Source organism: Panthera onca, chromosome X (assembly GCF_046562875.1).
Source record: "Panthera onca isolate mPanOnc1 chromosome X, mPanOnc1 haplotype 2, whole genome shotgun sequence".
Classification (NCBI taxonomy): domain Eukaryota; kingdom Metazoa; phylum Chordata; class Mammalia; order Carnivora; family Felidae; genus Panthera; species Panthera onca.
In genome coordinates this window covers 38,217,494-38,244,670 of record NC_138357.1, presented here as the reverse complement: position 1 = coordinate 38,244,670, position 27,177 = coordinate 38,217,494, and the positions used below count along the sequence as shown (strand labels likewise).

At 41.4% G+C, this 27,177-nt stretch overlaps 1 protein-coding gene across 14 annotated transcripts in view; it reads left to right on the top strand.

The window, feature by feature from the left end:
- PAK3 (p21 (RAC1) activated kinase 3) overlaps positions 1-27,177 on the top strand; it is a 249,095-nt gene that overhangs the window by 195,892 nt on the left and 26,026 nt on the right. For all 14 annotated transcript variants that reach the window (XM_081793298.1, XM_081793299.1, XM_081793300.1 and 11 more), the window contains 3 exons: positions 375-506; positions 1,388-1,553; positions 10,813-10,876. In XM_081793298.1, the coding sequence (XP_081649424.1) occupies positions 375-506; positions 1,388-1,553; positions 10,813-10,876 (362 nt within the window). The remainder of the gene's footprint in view (positions 1-374; positions 507-1,387; positions 1,554-10,812; positions 10,877-27,177) is intronic.

Below are 27,177 nucleotides of genomic sequence, written 5' to 3'. Positions count from 1 at the left end.
TATCAATCAACAGGTTGACAAGCTGCCCGGTACAAATTGAAGGCTTTATAGCATTTAAAAAATATATTCATTGATTTCAAGAGCATTGAACTTTCACATATTAAATGACTAGCCCACTGTTTCTGAGCCCAGTGGAAAATAACAAGATCTTGAAAATTTCATGATGTTAAAAAAATTTTTTTTGTCATGATGTTTCAAACCGTGGCTTGAATTCACCTTCGAATGTGGGCAGAACTGATCACCAAATTGTAGATGGTTCTTCTGTTCAGTTGTAAAAGGTGCGGTTTCTTCATAGCTCATTTCCCTTTGCTCATTTCTGAAGAAAAACAACGAGGCGTTAATACCTGGTCTTTAAACTTTGTTTTTGTCACAAGAGTACAAAAACAGCGTCAGAGCCTCCTTTGGCTCCTCCTGTGTCCGAAGAAGAAGACGAAGAAGAGGAAGAAGAAGAAGACGACAATGAGCCCCCGCCGGTTATTGCACCAAGACCAGAGCATACGAAATCAGTAAGCCACAAATGACTGTTTTCTAAATGATTCAGAAGATGCCCTTTGGAGCAATCGTGAAGTCAGAATCTAGTTAATCAACTAATACCTATTGAGGATCCACTGTGTTCCCAGAACTAGAATACAAAATACAACCTTGGCTGAAGTTGCTATTTGAGCATACAGGATAGTACGTGACAACTAGAGAATGATACTGAACAATGTACAAAGAAGTGCTAAGTTATAAAATTGCTGCAGATGTTAAATTAGCGAAGGAAATCCATGTGAATTAAGTAGGAAGAATTGCCTAAGCAGAGACACTGAGACCAGAATTAGCTCAGGATATGTGAGGACCTCAAAGGACTGGGTCCTGTGAGCTCCCAAGGGCAGTGTATTTGAAGCAACTTAAAGTTCTTTTTTTAATAATCGATCACTTGTCTTTAAAAACTTACTGGAGGTAGGGGTTGGGGTGGGGAGGAGGGGTGAATAGGCAGAGCACAGAGGATTTTTAGCTAGTGACAAAACTCCATCACCATAATGATGGATACATGTCATTATACATTTGTCCAGACCTATAGAATGTATACACTAAGAGTGAACCAGATATAAACTATTGACTTTGGGTGATTATGACATGTCAGTGTAAGTTCATCAGTTGTAACAAATGTCCCATTCTGATGGAGGGGGTGGTGTTGGTGATAAGGGAGGCTGTGACATTTTGGGGGGGGGGGGGTAGATTGGAAATCTGTACCTTCCACTCGACTTTGCTATGAACCAAAATCTGCTTTAAGATTTCATCTTAATCCAAAAAAGAAAACCTCACAGAAATGTTAGCACCTTGACTTCATATTCTTTCCTTGACCTACTGTTTTCATCGTAGAACTTTTTTTCTTGTCTTTAAGATCTACACTCGTTCTGTGCTTGAATCCATTGCTTCACCAGCAGCACCAAATAAAGAGGTCGCACCACCTTCTGCAGAGAATGCCAATTCCAGTACTTTGTATAGAAACACAGATCGGCAAAGGAAAAAATCCAAGATGACAGATGAGGAGATCCTAGAGAAGCTAAGTGAGTTTTTCTTTTTGCCATCATTACTTTCTTCATGGGATGGCTTCTCAAAAAAACGTTTAAACTGAAAAACTGATCCTTTAAAAGTTTGGGCCTGTTTGCATAAACTCCAGGCTCCCTGAAGTCAAAAGATGTAAAGTTTGGCACTTGCTGTGTATTCCAGATCACTCCTTCCCCCACACTCCAAATCTGACAGAAGCTAAATATTTTCACTTGAAAAGATCAATTAAGGTGATAACTTGACATAATGAATCAAACAGTAAGCTTTATTTTAAGATGACACTCCCAAAAGGAATAAAATAATCTGGTGACATCTTTTGATCATCACCCAAGGTCTCCCAACTGATCTGTCATGATAAGTAAGTCAACCTCAAAGCCCAACACAGTCAATCAAACCAGCAGCCACAATAATACAGCATTTTCCCTTAATTTAGGCGCATTTCTATGTGGAGAAGGGGGCAGGGCCAGCAAATGCTAGCAACCCTCCCACCCACAGTGTCATTTTTGTGTACCTACTTGTGCATATACACTGACTCCAGTTTGACAAAACAGTCCTCTTTCGGTGAGCTTTCTGGGTCAAGGAGGTCTAAGAAAAATACATTGTCTGCTGAGAAGAGTCACAGGTCTGTGAAGCACGTTCGTTAAGCTCATACTACAAAAACATCTAACAAATTTCTACTTGTAGGCAATTGGTGCTCCCAGTGTCACTAACTCCTACTCATCCTTCAAAACCCAACTCAAAAGTTGCCTCCTCAGGAAAGCCTTCTGTGCTTCTCCCAGTCTGAGTTAAGGCCCCTCTTCTTTGCTGCCTTTATGGCAACAAGTCACACCGTACTCCTCCAATCTTTCACTTAGGCTGTGAGCTCCTCAAGGGAAGAGACTGTGTCTCCCTTTCCTGTATGTCCAGCTCCTAATAAAGTGCTTAGAACATAAAGGGACTTAACAAATACTTTTTGAGTGAATGAATGAAAAAATGAGCAAAAAGTGTACCTTTACTGAGTTCCTACTTGTCTGTTCCATGCAAGAATTTTTGGAGGAAAGCATAGAAAAGCAATTTCCTGCTATCGAGAAACTTACAATTTGATTTGGATGATAAGATTCGATAATGTGATACAATTAGAGCGTAGGAAGCCTTCTTGTTGATGCAAATTTCCATCTAAAAAGCCTCAGAAAAGAAAGAGAGCAGTGCCAGCTATAGGCCACAGGGAGACTCTGCAGAGAGGGTTGTGGGGCCGTTTTGCCTTTCCAGGAAATACTTGGCAACATGTGGAGACCTGTTTATAGTCACAACACAAGAAGTGCTCTATCTAGTAGATAGAGGCGAAGGAGGCTTCCAAAATCTCTACAATGCTAAGGACAAGCCCCCCTCCTTGCCCCTCTGCAACAAAGAATTATTCAGCCCAGAAGGTCTGCAGTGTTGAGGTTGAGACATTCTGAGCTAGAGGTGTTTGGAAAGGCAAAGTTTTGGGTTGCAGCTGGCACTGAGCATTTGGAACTGGAATCACTCGACTTCAGCCAACTGACTTCACTATACGTGATTAAATATGCCTGTAGTGCTAATACCTACTATTTGCCATACTAACAATAGTAATACCTCCCATTTATGGAGCAGTCTCTGTGCTGGCCACTTTACATACATCAGAACGTTTACTTTTCTTAATAAGCCCTTGTGGTAGATTTCAACATCCTTATTTTACAGATCAGTGAGAGTCAGCCTCAAAAAGAGGCTAAAGCGACCAAGTCACCAAACTAATGAGTGGCAGAGCCAGAGTTTGAACTCAAATCTGTTTACCTTCAAAGGTTACAACTCGTTCTGTTACCCACTTTGCTTCTGTGTATCCCTACTGTCTGTATATGTAAAAGGGAAGGAAAAAGAAAGAATTGCCTGGGTAATTTCAGTTCAGTTATTCAGACTGTTAACCTCAACTCCCCCCCCCCCCATTTTGTACATAGAGACATGACCTATGAGATTTGATCAGACTTTTAAAATCTAACAGCATCGCTTTAGTAAAAATGACTGTTACCAGCATTTGTTTCAAATCTTAATTGATTTATTATAATTAAAATGCATTTTTGGTTTTTTTACATTCAGTGACAGAGAAACAAGCATTCTTCTCTTGGGCCCAAATCCTGCAGTATTTGCACACTGCAATGGCCCTTGAGCTCGGGCCTTCCTTTTTTTTTTTTTTTTTTTTTTAAATTTTGTAATGTTTATTTATTCTTGAGAGAGAGACAGAGAGACAGAGTGCGAGCAGGGAGGGACAGAGAGAGAGGGAGACACAGAATCTGAAGCAGGCTCCAGGCTCCAAGCCGTCAGCACAGAACCCAATGCGGGGCTCAAACCCACCAACCACGAAATCATGACCTGAGTTGAAGTCAGACGCTTAACTGACCGAACCACCCAGGTGCCCCTGGTCTTTTCCATTGGTCGTTTATTCTGCCCTGCACTGAGCAACGTGATGAAGAGGGGAAGACTACATTTGATTAAGAATTAAGTGTTTTCTCCTCTGTTGGAGAATGCTCGGGCCTCGAGAGACTCATTTTCTCTCGAGCCATTGGACCACCGATGACTGCCAGCCCTACCTTGTGCTTCCAGATGTTGGCAGGGAGAACCTGTAGAAAAATGGCGGCGGGGGAAGGGTACTTTTCACGGAGTGGGTCCAGGCTGAGCTATTCTGCAAAGTCTGCAAAGTGGGGTCTTTCTTGCTTCTGTTGCACCATTGCCCTCTGTGTACCCCCTCTCTGCCATGTGCTTGCTGTATGACTTTAGACGATTTATTGAACCCCTCCGAGCCTCAGTTTCTTATCTGTCAAAAACCATAACTACATTTCAGGACTGTGTCTATCGAATGAATTTTATGTAGCTCAACTATGACTAAGAGGAAAATATTGGAGCCAGAAATGACCAGCCCATTGCTTGTGTTACTTTGGGCAAGTTATTTAACTTTCCTTGACCTCTTATTCCTCACCTCACATCCCCCCCCCCCGCCAAAAATAGGGGTTGTAATAAAAAATAGCGTTATAATAATTAAATGAGAATAATGCATGTAAAAACCTCAGCAACAGTACCTGGTACACAGTAGGAGCTCAATAAATGGCAATTACTATTTTATTACATGAGTATAAAGCCTTGATAAGACAATAGGACAGGCTTTGGAATGAATCATAAGGAAGTCTAAGTTCTAGGCCCACACTCGCTGTGTGGCTTCAGGCAAATCACTCAACTCCTCTGAATTTTAGTTTCTTCGTTTGAAAAATGGAGGTCAGGGTGCCTGGGTGGCTCAGGTGGTTGGGCATCCAACTCTTGATTTTGGCTCAGATCATGATCCAGGATCATGGGATCAATCAAGCCCCGCATCAGTCTCCACACTGAGCGTGGACCCTGCTTAAGATTCTCTCTCTCCCCCCTCGACCCCTCTCTGCCACTCACATGCTCTCTCTCACTCTCTAAAATGAAAAAAAAAATATCTTCGATTTCTAAAAAGAAAAATGGCAGTAATAATAGTACGAATGTGACAGGGATTTTGTGAGGACTAAACAAGGTAAAGTATGTAAGACGCCAAGCACAAGAAAGAGTAGTATATAACTCTGATGTTGTTTTTGCAAAATGAGAGCAACCGGATTTTGTGACACGAAAAATTGGAGCGTGAGGTCTTCCAGCGGGACGGAATGTTTGAAACCAGAAATAATCCAAGACGTATGGTCCCTATGCGGCAGTCACTGGGGGACCTTGGGATCAGGCCCCTGTTGGAGCTTCGGGAAGGAGTAAAGGACCCTGTGCTGAGAAGCCAAGGAGAGGAGGAAGGCAGACAGAGCGCTGGAGGAATAGCCCACAGCCCATCCCAGAGCGGACCCCGCCATAAGCACGGGGAAGTAGGGAGAGCAGGCTCAGGGATCCAGTGACTGTGAGGTGGGCAGCACAGACCACAGAGCCGCCCAGCTATTCCTCTTCGGCGCAGATGCTGATTGTGGGGGCCAGACCATGGGATCATTAATAGCTGAAACAAACAGATCATCTTTCAGTTTTACACAGACAGATAGCCTGGGTCTGGCTTGTTCGTTGTGGTCTGTCTGAATCTGTTGGAAACTAAAGAAACCCCTACATGTTAGAATTTCCAAAAGGCGCTGTCAGCGAAAATGTGCAACGCAGGAAATTTGTCTTGGGCCCCATAAGTCACCTCCGCTTCTTGTCCCTCCCCTTCTCCCGCACCGCCCGCCCAAGACTTTTCTATCCCCTCAGAAAGGACTAATAGTAATTTCGAGAATTCTTTTGCTTTTTTCTCAGGAATCAAAACCTTCGGTCTGTAAGGGGCTAATAATCTTTTCATGGTTGGAGTTCAACTTAGCTTAATATGTAGGAAAATCCATTGATCGGCTTTCCTGCCACTGAAACCACATCACGGACCCGATTTTCAAATACTACTATTTAGTGATTTCTGAAATCCTTATACTTTACAATGAATAGTTTGTGTCTTATTTAAGAATTTGCCCTGGCAGGAAATTGTTCTGGTCTTGCTCTCGGGGTGTTTTTTTTTTTTTTTCTCCTTTTTGATTGTGAGTAGCTGATTTTTGTCACTTTTCCCCCCCTATTGTGTCACAGTGGGCTTTTTCCCCTTTCCTTAGTGTAATGTATAAAAAAGCAAATTACAGTGGCTCTGATGAAAGGGGTCACTTGAAAAGCTTGTGTTGTGACTCGGAATCGTAAACAAGACCTCCTGTGTACTTGCCTGACATCAGTAGATGGCAGCACGCGCTCTCCTGTGAATGGTAATGGGTGTGGAGAAGCCATTTTATCTGAATAGCAGTTCAGAAGCAGGAGCTCATCAAAATGGTTGTCTTTTGGTAAATCCTCATGAAAGGATTTATTTCCAGTTTTTTTTTTTTTTTTACTCTGCATACCAAGGAAATAAAGGTTGAGTAATTTACTACCATAAAACCTCATTAACCAAACCCTGCCAATTGAAATTGGTCATAATTCAGAAAGCGGCTTGGGCTGAAGCTTATTTGCTTTTTGTTCAGTCTATGGAAAAGAGTTTGCTCAGCAACTTAATAGTATAACTTTCTTAGAAGACTATAAACTCCTAAATAAAATGATGGTTTCAAGTGATTTTGAAATTATCATTTCATTCAAAAGAAAAAAAAAAGCAAACGTCCAGGCCCTTATCCATTAATTGCTGACTTGAATAAGGATAATTAGTTCTCAATGATGTAGAGATCTGTAAAACAATTTGAAATGTGAAGTAGCAATGCAGAAACTGTTAAATTGGTGGCATTCTATAGCAATAAATCAAGTAAAATACCTTCTCCAGCCCCTGTCTTAAAATATAGGGCAATTTCAAAAGGAAATTCCCAACTTTATTTGAGTTTACTTCAACAGACATCTATTGAGCAACTAGTGTATTTCTCACACAACATTATATAAGGAGGTACTGAGGATAGAGAAATGAATGAGCGATGACTCTTGTTCTTAAGATACAGTCTATAAGGGGACATCAGATACATAGAGATGGATACATGGTGTATTAGGTATAGAGAAACGGACTAAGTGCAAAAAGAGAGACCGAAAGAGAGAGAGAAGGTACAGTACTAGAGAGAAGCGGAATTATTAATGTTATTCAAAACAAGTCAGGGAAGTCTTCCTAGAAGAGGCGCCATCAAAGCTGAATTGAAGCATGAAAATTGGAACTTGAAATTTAAGAACATTCCAGGCAGGAGGATAGCATGTGTAGAAGGTATGAAGGCACATGCCTGGGAATGCTAACTTATTCAATGTCACTTGAATATAGAATTAGTAGGTGGGCGGTAGGATTGCAGTCTTAAGAGAGGAAGCTCAACTGGAAAGCAGGAGCATGAGTTGCAATTTGGCATGGTCAAAACATGAGGTTCTAGTGGTGAAGTGGGGAAGAGGAGATGGGAAAATGAAGCAAGAATCAGATAGGAAGAGCCTTGTACCCCATACCAAGGAGTTTGAGCTTTACCCTGGAGGTGTCAGGGGAGTGTCTAGGACCTGTGAACCAGGGAATCACATGATCGGTTTTGCATTTAGAGCCTCCTGCCAGAGAGAGGTGTGGAGCCTGGACTGGAGTGTGAAGAGGCTGACGGTTGGGAGTACATTTAGGAGGCTGTTGCAATAGCCTGCCCAACCAGAACAGTAGCAATGAGGAGGGTCCACATTGCATAGGTATCTTTTTTTGAGAGAGAGAGAGAGATTGAGAGCAGGGGAGGGACGGGGAAGGAGTTATATAGAGGATCCCAAGCAGGCTCCACACCATTAGCAAGTAGCCCGGCACTGGGCTCGATCTCACGAAATGTGAGATCATGATCTGAGCCAAAACCAAGAGCTGGACGCTTAACCTACTGAGCCATCCAGGTGTGCCACTGAAAAGGTATCTAGAAGGTAAACAGACATAGTCTCAAGACTCAGTGGACAACTGCATTGGGGGAGTGGAGGTGAGGGATGAGTCAGAGATGACTTCCAGGTTTCTGACTCAGGCTACTGAGTAGACAGATGGTAGTACCACGGACTGAGATGAGAAATGCAAGAGAAAAAGAATTAGAACAGCTCACACACTGTCTATGTCTTATTTAACTTCACTGAAACATGGAGCTCTATTATAAAAAACAAACCTCCGCCACCACCACCACCACCACCACCACCCCCACCACCACCACCACCACCACCACCAATAAACCTAACAGCTTGATGAACAGTCCATGGCTGAAACTTTTTTTTTTCAAGGTATACCATCTACTGGTAGGTCTGAATTTACATGGGGTGTTGTTTGTAGCACACAGTTTAGCACTTGAACGCACACTTTCTTGTTCTCATTAATTTAGTCAACAACTATCTGTTCAGTGGTGGCCATTGATCTAGGCACTGAAGTTACAGGGATGAAAAGACAAGGTTCCTGCCCTCAAGAAGGAACATGGAAGTCTCATTAGAAGGATCAGAGGAGAATTCACAAAATAGGATGGCTTTGAAATGATGTTTAAATAATAAATAGGAATTCATGGGTTCGCTAGGAAAGGGAAAGGGGGAGCATCTGCAGAGACCTAAGCCTTGGATAGTGATACCATTACTAGGGTGTAAAGTAGGAGGGATGGAGAGTAGAATTCTATGTGGTCAGTCTGGTTAGATAAGAGTTAGATGGTGTTAGATGGTAAAGAGCCCTCTGTGCCAGACTGAGATTTGAATTTGATTATGTAGCAAGGAGAAACTTTTGAGGAATTATAAGTAAGCGTGAAATCATTCTGAAGTAGGGTGACCATACATCTCAGTTTATCCAGGACAAACTTAGTTAGTGAATTATGTGGTCACCCTGTTCCAAAAGCATTGCGGAAGATAATTAGAGAAGGTAGCATTTCGAAGTAGGTAATGACTAGTGCAATTGTTTGGGCAAGAGATGTTAAGGGCCTGAACAATGGCAGTGGCCATGGGCGTGAAGAGGAAGGAATGAATAAGAGTAACAATTAGGAGGTAGAGTCTATAGATCTTCTCTTGATTAGTTCATGGTATAAATCTTATCTTATTGACTCTACACTTCTTTGGAACAGGGGCCATATTAGTAAGATATAATTCAAAGGTAACAATAATGATATGTTTGCTTAAAAGAAAAAAAAAAAAAACAAAGGGAGAGCCAGAGGCATGCAAATAAATTATTCCCTTCAAGGTAGTCTGCTTGAGAAGCTGAACCCATATTCCCACGGTGCTGCTATGGCCCAGAATTTTTCTGCACCCATCTGAACACCATTTGAAGAATCAGTGGTACTTCCTTCGGATTTATTCCGAGTGGTGGCAAATATTCATCCTCTGAGTAGTAAATTTGATATTTTGAAATAACAAAACCAATATTTTCTCCCAGAGTCAAAACATGATAAATTAATGGTTGTTTTTTTTTTTCCTGGGTGGTTTATAACCTTCCTCTACAGTGTTTGGAACAATCCATAGAAACACAGGGTAGATTGGTGGTTGCCTGGGGATGGGTTGGGAAACCAGGGCAGCGGATGAAGAGTGCTAACAGGTACAAGGTTCCATTTTGGGGATGACCAGAATGTTCTAAAATTAGATCCTGGTGAAATTTAATAAATTTGCACAACTCAAAAAATTTACTGAAAACCATTGAATGGCACACTTAATTTTTTCCTGTTTTAAAAAAATGTTTTACACTGTTTTTGCTGCATCCCACATAATTTGGTAGGTTGTATTTAATTTTAATTTGGTTCAAACTATTTTTACATTTCTCTTGAGGTATCTCCCTTCACACAAGTCTTATTTAAATATCTTGGGATTCTCTAGTCATCTTTCTGTTCACTGAACTTTTATTTGCATCCATTATGATTAAAAAAGGCATTTTGTATGATTTCAATCTTTTAAAATGTAGTAAGACTTGTTGCCTAACATACAATCTCTCCTGGAGAATGTTCCATGTGCACTTGAGAAGAATGTGTAATCTGCCATTGTTGGGTGAAGTGTTCTGTATCCGTATTAGCTCCAGTCAATCTATAGTGTTGTTCACTATTTCCTCGTTGATCTTCTCTCTGGTTATTCAATCCATTATGGAAAGTGAGCTATTAATTATAGTCGCTGACCAGCATCGTGTTGCTGTCGATACCCCCTTTCGTTGCTGTCAGTATTTGCTTCGTATGTTTGGGAGCACTGGTGAAATCATATTCGAATACAGTTGTTGCAAAATGTCTGGAGTGCAAGTAGGGACCTGGGTTTGGGAATGTAGATTTTCCAAAACCATGAGTCTCATTACTTTGTGATTAGACTTTGTTCTTTATGAGCCCATCACCCTTATCACAGTACCGGGAACATAATAATTGCTCAATAGAGATTTGTCCAGAAGAACTGGATGTGATGTAGCTCTCAATTTTACTCCAGTTCAGAGAAGATTGTGATTCTATTAAATAGTGCACACAAGTCCTTAGATGTTTTTATCTCCTAGTCTACCGTCTCCTTTTATGGGAACTTTTTATAAATGTTGAGTTGTGTCCAGTCCTTTTTGTTTCCCAAACATCATCAATTTTGAATATAAAAGCAGCATGGGTTATTACAACTACTTTAATTAATGTATTACTGTGTGTTACTTTAATAAAATGTATTATTACCCATGTAAATTACAGAAATTACATGGGAATATCACTCCAATGTTTTGTCATGGACTCGGGCATTGTAATTTTCAGTATGAAATGAAGGGAGATAAACCAATTTAAATCTTTCTCTCTCTCTTCCTCTCTCCCCCCACCCCAAACACAGGAAGCATTGTGAGTGTTGGTGACCCAAAGAAAAAATACACAAGATTTGAAAAAATAGGTCAAGGGTAAGTGATTGTTATTTGAAATATCAAAAGATAAGCACCAGAAACATACCTTCGCATTCAATAGCAGCCTAGCTTAAATTCCTGTTCTGCGTTCTCAATATTGGGCTTTCTAGCTGACAGACTGACTGTTAATTAACCTAAGAACACATCCTGCTGGAATCCGCAGGAATACTGGGCCAACAATGAAGTGTTTAGGGACATTTGAATCCCATATGGTTAGAAGATTCAAACTGATTTCTCTGGAAAAGTAGTAGAGGCATAGAAACCTCTAACTTGTGTGAAAACCCCCTTCCTGCCTGTCCCCCCTACATCTGTATGGATGTTATGCTTAAGATCCTGTTTCATTGTCCAGTTGTTAAGGGCCAGAGTGGAAGTAAGGAAGGTCCTTACTGAGTAGTCCAGAGGCAGGCAGAGTTGACTGCTCAAGTAAGAAGGAAACAGATTAATCATTCCTAAATGAGATGGAGTACATCATTTTCACTTAGTATACTTGTTAAGAATAAAGATCTCTAGGCCCTACCTCCAGAGATTTGATTCAGAAGTCTGGAGTGGGACCCAAGAATCTGAACTTTGGGGAAGTTCCTCAGGAAATCCTGATCATCAGCTAGACAAGGGGACCCACGGGGCCGAATCATTCACCAGAGCTGAAGGTGGGAGTCATCGGTTCTATAAAATGACTCTAACTAGGCATGTTTCTCAGACCTCAATGTGAAACTGATCATGAGGGCCCGAGTAGGCTACAAATGTTTGCAACAGGGAAACGTTTTGTTTAAAGACAAATGAAGTGCTCTTAAGAGAGGTCCTTAAATGGGGGATGGGACAAGATATTTAGATGCATCAACTACTCTATGCTGCCAGGAGCCCAGATGGTACATCTCCAGAGGTCTCCTGGCTAAGAAGGAAGGGGTACTGCTAATGTGCCCACAAAATTATGCTTGCCCTGCAGCCAGCGGAGTCTCTTTTCTTCACGTACTTTGCTGCTTTTCCTTGGACTCTTACGTTCAGAAAATTATATATTGTACAGAAGCTTGACGAATTTTCACGATTTTTATCCTTTATTTCTTTTTTTTTTCCTCCTAGCTTCTGTACTAAAGTTTCTTTTGAAATTGCCAACTTATCTCAGGAAATAAGGGAAAGCGTTCGTTAGATATTTTGGCTAGGAGGTAAGAAGGGCACTTGTGGGGAATGTGCCTGATGGGAATCAAGGTAAGAAAACCATAAGAGGGAGACAGAAACTCAGGGAAAAATATATGGCCATCGTTGTTCTTCCAGTGGAAACCATAACACGGCTGTATTCGAAGTTTCTAGAGGCCAAAATGCATACCTATGTGTGCTTTTGCTTCTTTGTCATTTGATACCACTGGTATTCTCTGTTGCTCATAACAAAAGGACTTTTGTGGTCTCTAGCGATGCCCGTCACCTATCCAGTCAAATAGTATTTCTTCCCCTCACTCTAGAACAGTGCTGTCCGAATAGAACTTTCTACGATGATGGAGATGTTCTATATTTGTGCTGTCCTATACAGTAGCGGTAGCATGTATGGCTGTGGAGCACTTGTAATGTGTCTAAGGCAAATGAGAAACTATATTAATTTAATTTAATTTCTTTGTTTATTACTTACTCATTGAGCACCAACTATGTGCCAGGTACTTTTCTAAGCACTAGAGAAACAGAGCTAGGTAATGATGTGAGCCCTCAAGGAACTTACAGTCTATAGCTGTAAATACCTAACAGAGGGTTACATAGGGTGCAAGGAAGAAGACATTAAGACAAGTCTATTCACCTCACCGAAGTGCAGGGCAGGGCTGGCTTCTATAGCCATTATTTCCTACCTGGAGAGAGAGGCGGGCAGAGAGGGAGGGAGACCCAGAATCTGAAGCAGGCTCCAGGCTCTGAGCTGTCAGCACAGAGCCCGATGTGGGGCTCGAACCCACCAATCGTGACATCGTGACATGAGCCGAAGTTGGACACTTAACTGACTAAGCACCCAGGTGCCCCAAAAGTTGCCTTTTAGATTTTATTATAATCCGGTTGGGGTTTTGGTGGAGCTAACAATAGGAAGGGATACACAATCCACAGAGAAGCAGCATTTCTGATCTTTGCTGTTCAGTATGGTAAGCATGTGACTGTGGAGCATTTGAAATGTGGCTAGTCCAAACTGAGATATGCTGCAAGTACAAAATACGTGTTCATTTCAAAACCTTAGCATGAAAAAAGGGTGCAAAATATCTCAGTAATAAATTACATTTTGGTTGCCTGTTGAGATGGTATTTTACATGCCTTGTGTTAAGTACGGTGTATTCTTAAAATTAATTTTATCTTTGAAACTTTTTAGAATATAGCTCCCCCCATATTTAAAATACGGCTCACGTTATATTTCTAACGGGCAGCTCTGTTCTAGTTGCAGATTTAAATAGGAGCTATTTGTTTATTTATTCAAAAATCAGGGTTGGTTTTTTTTTTTTAGCTGTCTTTTGGGGAGTGGGAAGTAGAAGATGTTATAATTCTGTTTTGCTTGCTCTTTCCCACTAAGACCCAACTGAGCCAAAAAAAAAAAAAAAAGCATTGAATTTAAAAAAGAAAAAAGTAAGAGATGGTTTCGAATATCTCCCAGATACCAGGTAATGAAGCAAGACTGATTTCGCCAAGAACAAACGTGAGGCTGCCAAGGAACTTTGCATACTCCAAAGACATTTCCCCTCCTAGTTATTTATGCTGCTGACCTCTGAAGGTGCAAAAGGAAAGTTCTGTATTTCTGCCTAACTTTGTAAATCCTCTGTAATCCAAATTGAAAAGTCAAATCCCGCTTGCCACCGCGGAAAGGTCTGTTTTAAATTCCCAGCCAGTTCATCATTTTAAAGAATGTTGAGGGGCGCCTGGGTGGCGCAGTCGGTTAAGCGTCCGACTTCAGCCAGGTCACGATCTCGCGGTCCGTGAGTTCGAGCCCCGCGTCGGGCTCTGGGCTGATGGCTCGGAGCCTGGAGCCTGTTTCCGATTCTGTGTCTCCCTCTCTCTCTGCCCCTCCCCTGTTCATGCTCTGTCTCTCTCTGTCCCAAAAATAAATAAAAAACGTTGGGAAAAAATTTAAAAAAAAAAAAGAAGAATGTTGAACCCAGTAGATTGTTCACTCATATGCCCAATTAAACTTTTAAATACATCCTTAGAGGGTAGGAGGTCATTTTATTCCTCCTTTTGTCTCCTTGGGTGTCTATCACAGTGTTTTTGTACTTTAGTAGCCCCCCTCAAAAAAAAAAAAGAGGAAACAATTTTGTACAATTTTGGTCAACAGCAAGAGTTTCCTTGGCCAAGGTCAAAGACGTACAGAGCTTCTCCTGTCTGCCTCTCCCATCTCTCTGGATCTGTTTTTGCCTCAATAAATATTTGTGGAACAAACAAGGAAATGTTTGTTCTTTTTAGCTCTCCTTTTCCTCCGTCCTCTGTGCTTTCATATGTACATATATGTCCATCTTGTTCTTTCGGTCCTCTGTCTCTCCCTCTCTCTGTCTCCATGTGTCTCTATCTCTTTTTTCTTGTAATAACTCGTTCTGATTCCTTATTCTTTGGGTATTTGTGTGTGTTGCACGTCTGCCTTTTTCGTTCATGTTGGCTTCATCTTCCACTGCCCATTTTCCAAACCCAGATGGTAGTAATATAAAATCAAGATGCGTTTCTAAATGGCTTTTAAGACAGAAGTAACTTACGATAGAAATAACCAGAATCTATTCATTTGCTGTGATTTCAGCTTGTATTTAATTGACTAATTTTGGTTTTTCATTTTTAGTAGATTTGTGTTCTCCGTTCTTCATTTTTCAAGTGAATGAGCAAAATATGGATTTATTTCTCACTAGACCAAAAAAAGAAAACTACTTAATTTTCCTTTTACTTAAATTGCTCTCAATGGATTTTTTTTTCCATGAATGATTGGCCTGAGTTAGACAAATGCGTCTCTGCTCTCAGTATATAGGGTTTTTATTTTCTTTTCATTAAGCCTGGTTTTTTTTTTTTACTTGTTTTTGCTTTACCTGTTATAACGGTGAAATTCAAACTTGTGTCAGGAATCGTTTGGTGCTAGGAATAATCAGCCCCAGTATTCCAGTTTCGGTCAGCTCCAGGGAACACAGCAGCTTACCCCTGGGAGCCGGATTTGAGAAGAACCTCTCCATTAATCACCCTCATCTACTTGGAAAACTGAATTTTTCCACTATGAGCTTCTGCCATTATTTCACCAGGTTTCTGTGAAAAGTGTTCTATCATTGGCCACCAAATCTGGATGTTTTGAGCAGATGTATGTGAAGTTTAGAAAAAGAAAAGGAAGGAAAGACAAGAGGCTGGGCACCTTCCAAATTACCATTAACAGCATGAGTCTGTCAGAAATCTATCCGGTGAAGACTTCAGAATCTTCACTCTGTGGGATAGTTAATTAAAAGAACTTGTTTAGCAAAGGGGGTGGAGCGAGACAAGAAAATCAAATATTTAGTTTCAGTCAACAGCTATCACTGGCGAGCCTGTGTAATTCTCGAAGAGGCAGCAGCCGTGTCCCTACACAGGGCTGAATTTAGTAACACCAGCAACTGTCCTCACAGGTTCCTCATTAAGGTATTTGAATTTGTTTTTACGGCCTTTTCCTAAACGAGAGTGCACTGAGAGGCAGACCCCCTTTGTCTCTCGGTTTCACGTTTGCTCTCTCTTCACTGTAGTAGACACACATTTTTGAGGACACAACTCAGAGGCAGTTTGGATCCAGTTTAACACATGACTTTTCCAATTCAGTGAATTTTTCCTGAGTGTGGACTACACATGATGCACGGAACAGAACACAGTAGTTAAGACCCGGGTTCTGAGAGTCACGGTGACCTCTGTGTTCACCGTCTTTCTGAACATCTGACGGGGCAAAAAGGAGAGTTGGATCAAGGAATGAGCAGGGACCCCCTCACCTCCCTCCCAAACGTGTGTACTTTTCGCCCACAATTTTATCCACATGTTTTTCTTCACCGCCTTCTCCCCCACAGACCTCTCCCTGGCTGCCTTGGCCCTAACTGATCTTTTCTGTCTTCAGGCCTGAATCTTACAGCATACATGTATACATCACTCATATCTGAGCTTGCCTCGCCACGTAAAATCGCTTGAAACTGGGAAAACCACAGAGGAGCGAAGGGATGGTTTGGGAAAACCTTGAAGAAAAACAAAGAGCCCAGATTCTGAGCTCAGAAGTCTGTAGGCCAATTAGTTAATTTCCGAAAACATCAGTGTTGTCGTTCGTAGCACACAGAAGACCCATACCTCATAAGGTCGTGAGATGTGAAAAAGGGAAGGCGCTTAAAATTTTTTGTAATGGTTATTTGTTTTTGAGAGACAGAGAGACAGAGCATGAGCAGGGAAGGGGCAGAGAGAGAGAGAGGGAGACCCAGAATCGGAAGCAGGCTCCAGGCTCCGAGCTGTCAGCACCGAGCCCGACGCGGGGCTCGAACTCATGAACCACGAGATCATGACCTGAGCCGAAGTCGTGCGCTTAATGGACTGAGCCACCCAGGCGTCCCGGGAAGGCGTTTAAAGTACTTAGTGCAACACGTGACATATAGGGAAGTGCTCAGTAAATGTTAGGTATTATTAGAGGTGAAAGGTGCACCCACGGCTACTGTTCTGTAGAGCAGAATACACTGAGGAGTGCTACATAATTACAAAGAGCTATGGGGACATGTGGATGGAGAGGAGGGACAAATCCTTTCTAGCCAGGGAGAGGGGATAAGGAAGGATCCTTAGAGAAGGGTGCATTGGAATAGTGACTTGAGAAGGTATAGGATTTAACAAGTGGGGATTATGGGCAGTTCGGTTGGGGAAGGAAACCAAATGAACACTGGCTTCGGGCTGTGGTATCGCTAGGGCCTGCAGCGGTGTCTGGCATAAAAGAAATCCTTAGCCACTGTTTGGTGACTGCGTATCAAAAAGACCAAAAGAGGCGATCAGCAGCACCAGTCTCATGGACAGTCAAACGTCCAGTTTGACCGGGGAGTTAACAGGAAATCATGCTAAAAAGATCTGTCCGGACTGTGTTATCAAACAAAGTGAGAGATACAAGATGCACTGTAATTTGTATTCGTTTGGATCCTTTTTTTAAGTATGTTGTACTTGGACATGGTGTAACCCTCTGAAGATTCACAAGAGTAGGCAGTGAAAAGTCAACGTCCCTCCAACCCTTGTGCCTTCGCCTCCATCTTCCCTTGTATAGAGGAAACCTCCGGAAAGAATTTGTTACTGGTTTCCTAGGTAAAACTCTCATACACTCTCTAAGCACACACACACACATGCACACGCACACGCACACGCACACACACATACACGTACTCATACATCATGTATGCTTGGATAAAAGGTCACACCATGACATAATTTTTTAAAAAAAATTATTTATTATTATTGAGAGAGAAAGAGAAAGCACGTGAGCGGGGAAGGGGCAAAGAGGGGTGGGGGAGGGAAAGGAACCAGAGTGGAGACTGTGCTGACAGCAGAGGGCCCAATGTTAGGCTCGAACTCATGAACTATGAGATCATGACCTGGGCTGAAGCTAGCCGCTTAACTGACTGAGCCACCCAGGCGCCCCCAATGACATAATTTTTAAAAACAGTTTTTTTACTTATCTGAACATGTAAACTGTTAGATACGCAAATGGTAAATGTCTATTTATGATGTTTAACTTGCTAATCACTCTTATTTATATATTTCAAACCACACGTTATACGGGGCACCTGGGTGGCCCTGTCAATTAAGCATCCAACTCTGTCTCAGCTCAGGTCTTGATCTCAGGGTCATGAGTTCGAGTGCCGCGTTGACCTCCATGTTGGGTGTAAAGCCTACTTGAAAAACCAGACAAACCCCCCCCACACACATTATATAAAATAATGTTTACGTTGAGATTTTTCTACTCTCGCATTTCCTGAGTATAATTCAAAATCTTAATGTGCATCTTTAACATCATTGTTTTTGTAATCACTAGAGCCCTGCTTTGAGTCACCCAGCAGCAATCCAAGTACATCATCTGAATCTCCTCTAACATCTTTAGATACAATATTTTTGAATCCACTGCTATTGTGTCCCTGGATATTTTATTTCTGGTTGCAGTTACCCACCCATATAACATTTACATGATTATTTTGCAGGTGTATATTTAGATCTTCACATCGTAACTCTCTGTGATACCACTTTTTATTTTATTTTTTTAGGTTTATTTACTTACTTAGAGCTCCCTGGGGAGGGAGCGAGCAGAGAAACAGAGAACCCCAAGCAGGCTCCACACTGCCAGTGCAGAGCCCAGTGTGGGGCTCAAACTCATGAATCGAGATCATGACCTGAGCCAAAACCAAGAGTTGGACACTTAACCGACTGAGCCACCCAGGTGCCCCCAGATCGTGATTTTCTAAAACTATCATACCTTCTACATTTTATTACCTGCAGTGCTTTTGTTGAAAAGAACTTTACCTCATCAGCTGGGGGTCTTTGGTTACTCTGAAATATAGTTCATATAGGCAAATCAAGTTAAATGCTTAAGTTTTAATTGCCAATTTCAGTGTAAGGAGTTGGTACCTGAGTTACTTCCAGAAGTGTCCTATGAGGGGTGTTTTGATTTTAAGTGAGAGAAGGAAGCATTTTCTTTTATGAAAAAAATTTTATAAGCTCACAGGCCTTTATATATTGAATCCATTTCAGTCAGTTGTATTCACTGTTGTATTTGATGTTCAAACTCTCCTATCGTTGGCTAATGGGTGCCCTTTTCACTGCATTAATTTTGAAAGTGACCTTTACAAAGCTTGTTTATGACATCCAACACTTGCAGTTCTGATCATACCTTCAGAAATAATTTATTTACATCCTTTCTTTCCAATTCTGACAGATATTCTCTATGAGTATCCAAACTGGCATTGATTGAGAATATTTCAACCTAAGGTGTCAATCCCAAATAGTACTTTATGGATAAAAACAAATGAACATGAAGAATTACCATATTACAGGAGAGATTTTATAAGGATTTGAATATAAGGCAATTCCCCTTTTTCCTGAGGAAAAAACTGGGGGGAGTGGATACCATACCTTGTATTTGGGCACATGTGGTACATTTCTGTGTGTATTTGTGCATGTACACATGTGTTTGTTGTAGGTATATTTTTAACGCAGGTGGTAACATGTTATGAATCTCCTATTTTGTTCTTTGCCTGTGTCTTAGAGATGGTTTCATATCAGTACCTCATTGTTTTTAACAGATGTGGTATTTTTTTTTCTGGATGTACCATAATATAGTCAATCAGCGCCTCATCAATAGACGCTTAGTTGGTTTCCAGTATTTTGCTCACATAAACAAGGCTTCAGTGAAGATCTTCACAAAGAAGCCATTTCATACATATGCAAATCGATCATTAGGTTAAACTACTGAAAGTGGAATTGTTACATGAAAGGATACTTTCTTTATAAATTTTTTAATGTTTATTTTTGAGAGAGAGAGAGAGAGAGACACAGCGTGCAAGTGGGGGAGGGGCAGAGAGAGGGAGACACAGAATCCGAAGCAGGCTCCAGGCTCTGAGGTGTCAGCACAGAACCCAACATGGAGCTTGAACCCAGAGGTGTGAGGTCATGAGCTGTGAGATCATGATCTGAGCCAAAGTCAGATGCTTAACTGACTGAGCCACCCAGGCGCCCCACGAAGGGATACTTGTAATGGCTAAGTTGCCCCCCACCATAGAGGTTGTTCCATGTGACATGCTGACTAACAATGTACAGGAGTGCCTGTTGGCCCACACCCTACCACCGCAGCCCCGTTAATTTATTTGGGAATCTAGGATTATAATAAAAACTCATACACACACTGATTTCCAAAAGGGAGAACGTTTAAGAAGGGGCTCTAGGGGCGCCTGCACTGCTTGAAACTGATTTCCTCCTGTGAATAAGGACATTTGGCCACAGGGATTTTGTCCAACATCTGGATCTTTGCCAATCATATAATTTTATGGAATGATATGATCAAGCCATCGGTAATTGCAGATAAACCTCTTCTCTCGTTGTTTTGGAAGACTTCAGTCCCTGTTCCCCTCAACTCATTTTCATTTTAAGGCTTGAGAAAGTAAATATATCATGTTAGGCCTTTCTCAGACTAATCTTTGCTACTCAGTGAGGAGCCCTCTTCTTCTGCCTCTGACATAAAGTTCCCATATGGAAGATGAATCGTTTTGAAACTTGTTTCTTAGAGGACTTGATGAATAACAGCTTGTTAAGAGGACCTGACAAAGGGGCGTAAAGCATAGAACTCAGGGATAAGTGCTGAGAATAAAACCTCTGACTTGTTTTGCTTTGTTCAAGAAACTATGCACAAGAGCACAAGCGGTGTCTAGTGTGCTTACCCAAGCGATTCTTTGGGTAGGACCACCCAAAGCAGAAAAGTATTTGCTTCCTCATTGGATCTGTTTTGGGCTATACAAGGTAGCGCACAGCTAGGAGGCACTAAATAGATGTAGTCTGAGCTTTATAATAGCCTTTGTGATGAAGGAGATTGGGAATACATTAGCATTTGTGAAGAACAATGTTTATAGAGCACTGGAAGATGCTCTTTGTTCTACTTATTGCTCTTAAATGCACTGTGTTGTGTGCTGTCCCTTGTAAAGAAGGATGATGCCACTCAATCAGCCACCATTAGCGGGGCTTACACTTTGTTTTTTTTCCAGCCATAGTAATGAGCTTGTATGAAGCCGCCTGCCCCCCTTTCCTGTCTAGGCCGTCTTGAAGCCAATGGCGTGCACTGTGTGAAACAGCTGGTTAGGCTTCATGTTGGCCTTTCCAGGGATTAAAGCCTGTAACTGTGGCCTCATTATCACTAGACTGTAACACATGGAGCTCCCTGGCCCCACACCCATAATGTGTTACAGCTCTATTTAAAATTAGATGACCACGGATACTCTGGGGAACGTCATGCCCTAGCGAAGGAACAGAAAATTCCCTGTTCCAATCTATAATTCTAATAAGTAAAGACTGGACCACCTGGACCCGGCTCCATTCTGGGTACTTAGAAAGACACTTTGACAACATGATCTGTACAAAACTTTATGGTGGTTTTTTTTTTTTTTTTTTGGATTTAGTGATACATTTTTAAGAGGCAAACTACACAAAAGGAAACACTGGAACCCCCTCTGAAAGAGCTGTTGCCTGAGTGGTGACACTGTTCATCACCATTCCTGAACACAACAGGGCATGTGCCTCAACCAAATGAGTAGATGTGTGGTAGTATTGGACCATATGATATCTAGGTATTTTTATGACAGGTGCATTAGTATAGCAAGATAAGGGCCTACATGTAGTAACTGTGTTTTGAATACTCAGCAGAACAGAAAGTCCAGCCCTAAGAACTAGCCCACTCTTGGCCACATGAGCAATCTTAATGGAGTCTGAAAACAAAAGAACCATCTCCTATTGTTATGCCAAAGGAATCAAACCAAGTTGCGCAGGGGCAAACTAAATGGCTTACAGAGGGGGCATGTGGACTAAGTTAAGCAGGAAATTAGAGGCAAGAGAAATATTTTAGGGAGGCACTTTCGCATAGTAGATACAAGGCCAGACTTTAGGAAGTACTATGCTTGCCCTTAGCATTGATGTACAAAAGCTAAAGATCTGTAATGGAACATGAAATGGTAGTTAAGAGCGTGGACTGTGGAGTCCAACTAATGCATTTGTGACTTCAGCTGCTGACAAACTGTGTAACCTTGGGCAGGTTACTTAGCATTCCCCAGTTCCAGGTTCCTCATTTGTAAAATTGTATAGGGTGAGCAGTGAGATCGCCCATTTGTAGAGAGCAAGCAGAGTGTAAGGTTCAATAAACAAGATGGCCTTTTCTAGCAGCAGAAGTAGGAGTAGATGTAAAAAAACAACCATCCTTGGGGCACCTGCGTGGCTCAATCGGTTAAGCGTCTGACTTCAGCTTGGGTCATTATCTGGTGATTCACAGGTTCACGTCCCATGGTCAGGTTCTGTGCTGACAGCTCGGAGCCCAGAGCCTGCTTCAAATTCTGCATCTCCCTCTCTCTCTCTCTCTCTCTCTCTCTCTCTCTCTCTGCCCCTCCTCTATTCATGCTCTCTCTCTCTCTCTCTCTCTCTCTCAAAAATAAGTAAACATTAAAAAAAAATTTAAAAAAAAACATCTCAGTGTGGATTAAATCCCTGTGACCTCATTAGCATCATATTTATGCTTATAAAACCTTAAATGTGAATACTGCCCTATCCTTCTGGCTCCCTTGCTCTTATTACCATGAGGCTCTCCTTGGATCTCCCTGAGCTCTCCAGTCGTCTTGCCCTCTTCCTGTTCTCTTAGTCTGTGAGCTTCCTTCTAGCCTCACTTGCCTGCCTTTCTTTCCCTCCTCAAATCCATTTCCATGCTGAAATACGAGTGATTAATCTAAATTATAAATCTTACCATGCTGTGGCTCTGGCAACTACTCATGATCATGGCTTGACATCGGCTCTTAGCAGGAAGCCTCAAAACCTGATGAAGATTGCTGATAATTAAATGGACTTGTCTTGGGAGGAAAAGGGAGAAACAGTGCATTGTTTGTTTCTTTCTAGACTCTTTAGGCTAGATGCCAATGTTTCCATTTGAGTACTAAGTGCTTGGCCAGGTCAAGAAGAAATTGTTGATGAAGTATCTAATGTGATGCCAAGAACCCAGCAGTACTCATCACGCTGTAATTGATGATGAGGCCCAACAGTTGAGCAATCTGTTGGTTTAATATTCTTGAACCATTGTGGAGGTTAACTGAAATATCTCTTGCTCAAAATTGGGAGGCTTTTGTTACGTACTAGCTGTGTCATCTTGGGGCACATTCATCCTACTCTCTTGGCTTCAGATTTCCCATCTTTAATGAAGTTAAACTGGATGATCTCTCTTTTCCCTTGAGTCCTGATAAGGCATGCTTTCTTTATACCATCTGAGTGACTGAGGTTTGGAAGAAACAAAAACCCCATCATAAACAAATGTTCCCCCCATTGCAATCTGGCTTCGATATAACTGGAATGGAGAGATAAGAGAGATCAATGTAATTAACTGGCATAAAAATTAAATTGACAGTGTTGACCATTTTGGCCCACCAGCCCAATATACTCGAGAATTGGGAGTTTTAACTTTCATATTTGTTAGTTTGATTCCTGGCATTCTTATGTCCCAAAATGCTGCATGGAACTGCCTTTTTTTTTTCTTAAAGTGATTGATTGATTGATTTTGTAAAGATAGCCTTTGAGATACTTCAACATAGCCCAGGCTGTTACAAGGCCCATTTTGGGGGGAATCAGTGTGACATGTTTGTTGGTTCAAAGATTGTTTCTTTAGGAGTATACACTACTGTGCTTCCCTCTTACAAGGAAAGTGCTTCCCAGCTTCACCACAAAGGATCCCTTCAGTTATTTGTTTTTATGAACTCCAGGACATGAATAATTAAAAGTATTAGACCGTATTATTAAACAATAGCTTATTTCTCAGACTTTGTTAGGCAAACATTGTGTAACTGCTGCTTAGAGCTTTTGATCAGTGAGCTATGCAAGGTAATCAAAAGTTATCATTCTAGCTGAAAAGAAATGTATTTCTTTGAAATGAAGAAATGAAATCTTTTCTTATGAAAAGAAAATGATATTTTAATTAGTTCCACCTTAGGTAAATGTAAAATTCCTGTTAGGAATTTGGAAATCAAATATCTTGGAAACTCCCAGATATTTAAATGAGATGCCTAATAATAATATAATATAATATAATATAATATAATATAATATAATATAATTCCTAATAATAATGGCTATTATTATCATATTAATGGTTATTATATTAATAATGGTAACTATTATTATTAGGTTGGTTGTTGCCTAATATATTCATTAAGTTCCCAAACTATAGACTATGGATGATGATGATGATGATGATGATGATGATGTCATTGCTGATGTGTATTGGCAATGTGTTTGAAGAACTGGCTTTCACCACCGTATACATTTAATCCTCCTTTGTTCCTGAGCTACGTAGAGGTTAAATTACTTACCCAGGGTCACACAACTAGGAACTGGTGGGATTTGAACCCAGGAAGGATTGAGCAGATGGGGGCAAGGACTGTGGTTCATAACCTATGAGCAGGCAAGGAGAGCACTTGGCTCAAAGGAATAAGTGAAGGAGAGACATTCACATTCATACCAGTTGAATCTTAAATTGTTGGACTATGGGAAGGCATCAGAGCTGTCGTGTGGAGAAGTGTTTGAGGTGCAAAGATCAAGTGGGAGGCAGGGCACGAAATTGTATTCTGCAGGTTAGTACCTGAGTTTGCGTTGAGGATTCTGTGAGGGCCAAAAGTTGGGCTGACCAAGCTCTATTGATCAGAGCTGTGAATTCCAAGCGCCTGACGTGTTTGGGGGTGGGGGGTGGGGTGAGAAGAGGGGTGGAAGAGAATGTCACCATTTTAAGGCTGGGAACAAGAGTTGAAGGAGAAAATGGCTCCCCCTGGACAATTGCATGTAGGCGCTAAGGTGGGAGAAGGGAGAATGAGAAAAGCTAATTTTTTAGTTAATAACTGATGTTCTAGAATTTCAGGGCCTTTAAACCTCTGTGGATTAGGGATTTGTGGCAATTCTATACCACAGAATGCCACAAAATCCAGGATATTGGGATTCCAGCGTTAGGACTCTAGCAATTTAAGACAATGAAATGCTGAGGGAGGTTGGGGGGCCCAAAACCCAAGGATTTGAAAGGTAAATCTCTAGAGATGTTAAACACTAATCCCCTTTGCACTCCAAGTCAATCACAAGTTTAGCTTTTAGGACAGTAGAAATGGGATTGGGGGCAGGGGACAGGGTGGTGAATAGGGGAAAGCCACTGGGGCAGGGATGTTGGGCCTCTCTCCCTAGCAGCTTTAGCTGGAGCAGCTCCTATTTTATATTGAGGGATTTTTACATATGGTTTTGTTCAATAAAGGCATTCCAAAAAGAAAGAAAAAGGCAAAAACACTAAAAAAAAGGGACGTGGAACCTCTATAAAGCATTCCAGTAAGCCCCCTTTGTCCTTTGTCCTTTTTGTTTCTTTTTAAGTTTATTTATTTATTTTTGACAGAGAGAGAGAGAGAGAGAGAGAGAGAGAGAGAGACAGAGAGAGAGAAGGGGAGGGGGGAGGGCAGAGAGAGAGGGAAAGAGAATCCCAAGCTGTCAGCACGGAGCCCAACGTGGGGCTCGATCTCACAACCGTGAGATCATGACCTGAGCCGAAATCAAGAGTCGGCTGCCCAAGCTACTGAGCCACCCAGGTGCCCCACTACCTTTGTCCTTTTTGAAAATAGGGATAAGCACTAGCAAGGATGTTTTGGCTTGGAGATCGGGAAGTAAATTGATAATAATAGCAGTTACCATGTTAAGCGCCAACTCTGATCTGGGCACAGGACTGAATGCTTACATAGATTGTGCCTTTCAATTTCCTGTGGGTCTGTGAGGAAGATGCTATCATTGTCTCATTTTGCAGATACTGTTACTTTTATGGCATCTGAAGGAAATGTGCAAGAAAAGGTATTTTTTAAATATTTATTTATTTTGAGGGAGAGAGAGAGCATGTATGAGCAGGGGAGAGGCAGAAAGAGAGAGAAGGAATCCCAAGCAGGCTCAGCACTGTCAGTGCAGAGACAGATGTGGGACTCGATCTCATGAACCACGATAATCACGTTCTGAGCTGAAATCAGGAGTCAGATGCTTAACCTCAGACTGAGCCACCCAGGTGCCCCAAGTAAAGGCATTTTTGAATATAATTCTACAAACAGATTTAGGTAGTTGTTCGGGACTCATGCAGTTGAAATACACACCAAGTCAAGGTGATCTATTCTTTTGAGCCCAGGTGATTCTGAGTTCAGAAGGACCAATCACAAAGTGGCCCCTGAAATCAGAAATGTCTGATAGCTTATTCCACAAGGGAAGTGTTTTATGTTGGTTTATGTAGAAGATTCCTCCACAGAAAGGAAAGGTTTTGTTGCAGTTGCATGTTTGTTTGAAAAGACTTTTATTAATTTTTTCACTCAGCAAAGACTTAATGAGCACAGACCACGTGCTCTGAACCCAGAATCTCAAATATACAAAACTGAGAGGCTGATTTCACATCAGCCTCAAACCTGAGGAATTTCTGAAACTTGTAAGTCCTGCTTTAGGTGACACCTGTTGAGTAAGGGCAATCTTTTAGTCAAGTTCCAATAGATATGTATGTACCTATGCAGAATCAAGAGAGCAGAATTTGGAGATTGTACATCATGAAATTCAAGAATGTTAGAAATTAGGGAGCTTGGCTGGCTCAGTCAGTGGAGCGTGCAACTCTTGATCTCGGAGTTGTGAGTTCAAGCCCCACGTTGGGCATAGATACTACTTTGAAATAAATTTTGTGGGGCTCCTGGGTGGCTCAGTCAGTTAAGCATCCAACTCTTGATTTCAGCTCAAGCCATGATCTCATGGTTCGTAAGTTCAAGCCCCAAGTCAGGCTCTATGCTGATAGCACAGAGCCTGCTTGACATTCTCTCTCACCCTCTCTCTCTGCCCATCCCCCACTCATTCTCTCTCTCTCTCTCTTTCTCTCTCTCTCAAAAAAAAAAACCAAAACCTTTAAAAAATAATAAAAATAATTAAATAAATTTTGAAAATTTCAAAAAATAAAGAACTGTAGAAATAAAGTGGCCCATTTCCTATATTTTACAGGTCAGAGAGTCAGACAGACTTGGACTATAAGCTGTTTAACTTAGGGCAGGTCACTTCACCTCTCTGAGCCTCAGCTTCCTTGTCTGTAATGTGGAGGTAATAGACATAAGGTGATTTATATTAAATTCTTAGTGCGTTGTCTGACATGCACAACATGCTCCATATATTTTTACTGTTCTTGTGATCACTATTTTCTCAGTTGAGGGGACTGAAGCCCAGAACAGGGAAGTGACTGGCCCAAGGTCACACAGCTTGTTGATGTTAGGATAAATATTAGGACTCAGATCTCTCTTAGTAGTCAAATATTCCTTATACTACCCCACTCATTTTATTCATTAGGAGCAGGTAATGTAAACTTCCTAGGCTTAGGAGAAATATTTTGGTTCATCCAAGTAGAAGAAGGGAGAAGAATGGCAAAGAAATGGGTGACATAAGAAAAGAAATCCTGGACCCAGAAAACAAAAGAGCAAGTGATGTATAGAGAACAAAGGAGAAACAACAATTACTAGAAATTTTAAGTAGCATTGTTGGAGCATTACCGTGTCCTGTGAATCACAGGACTGATCTCCATTCTTATT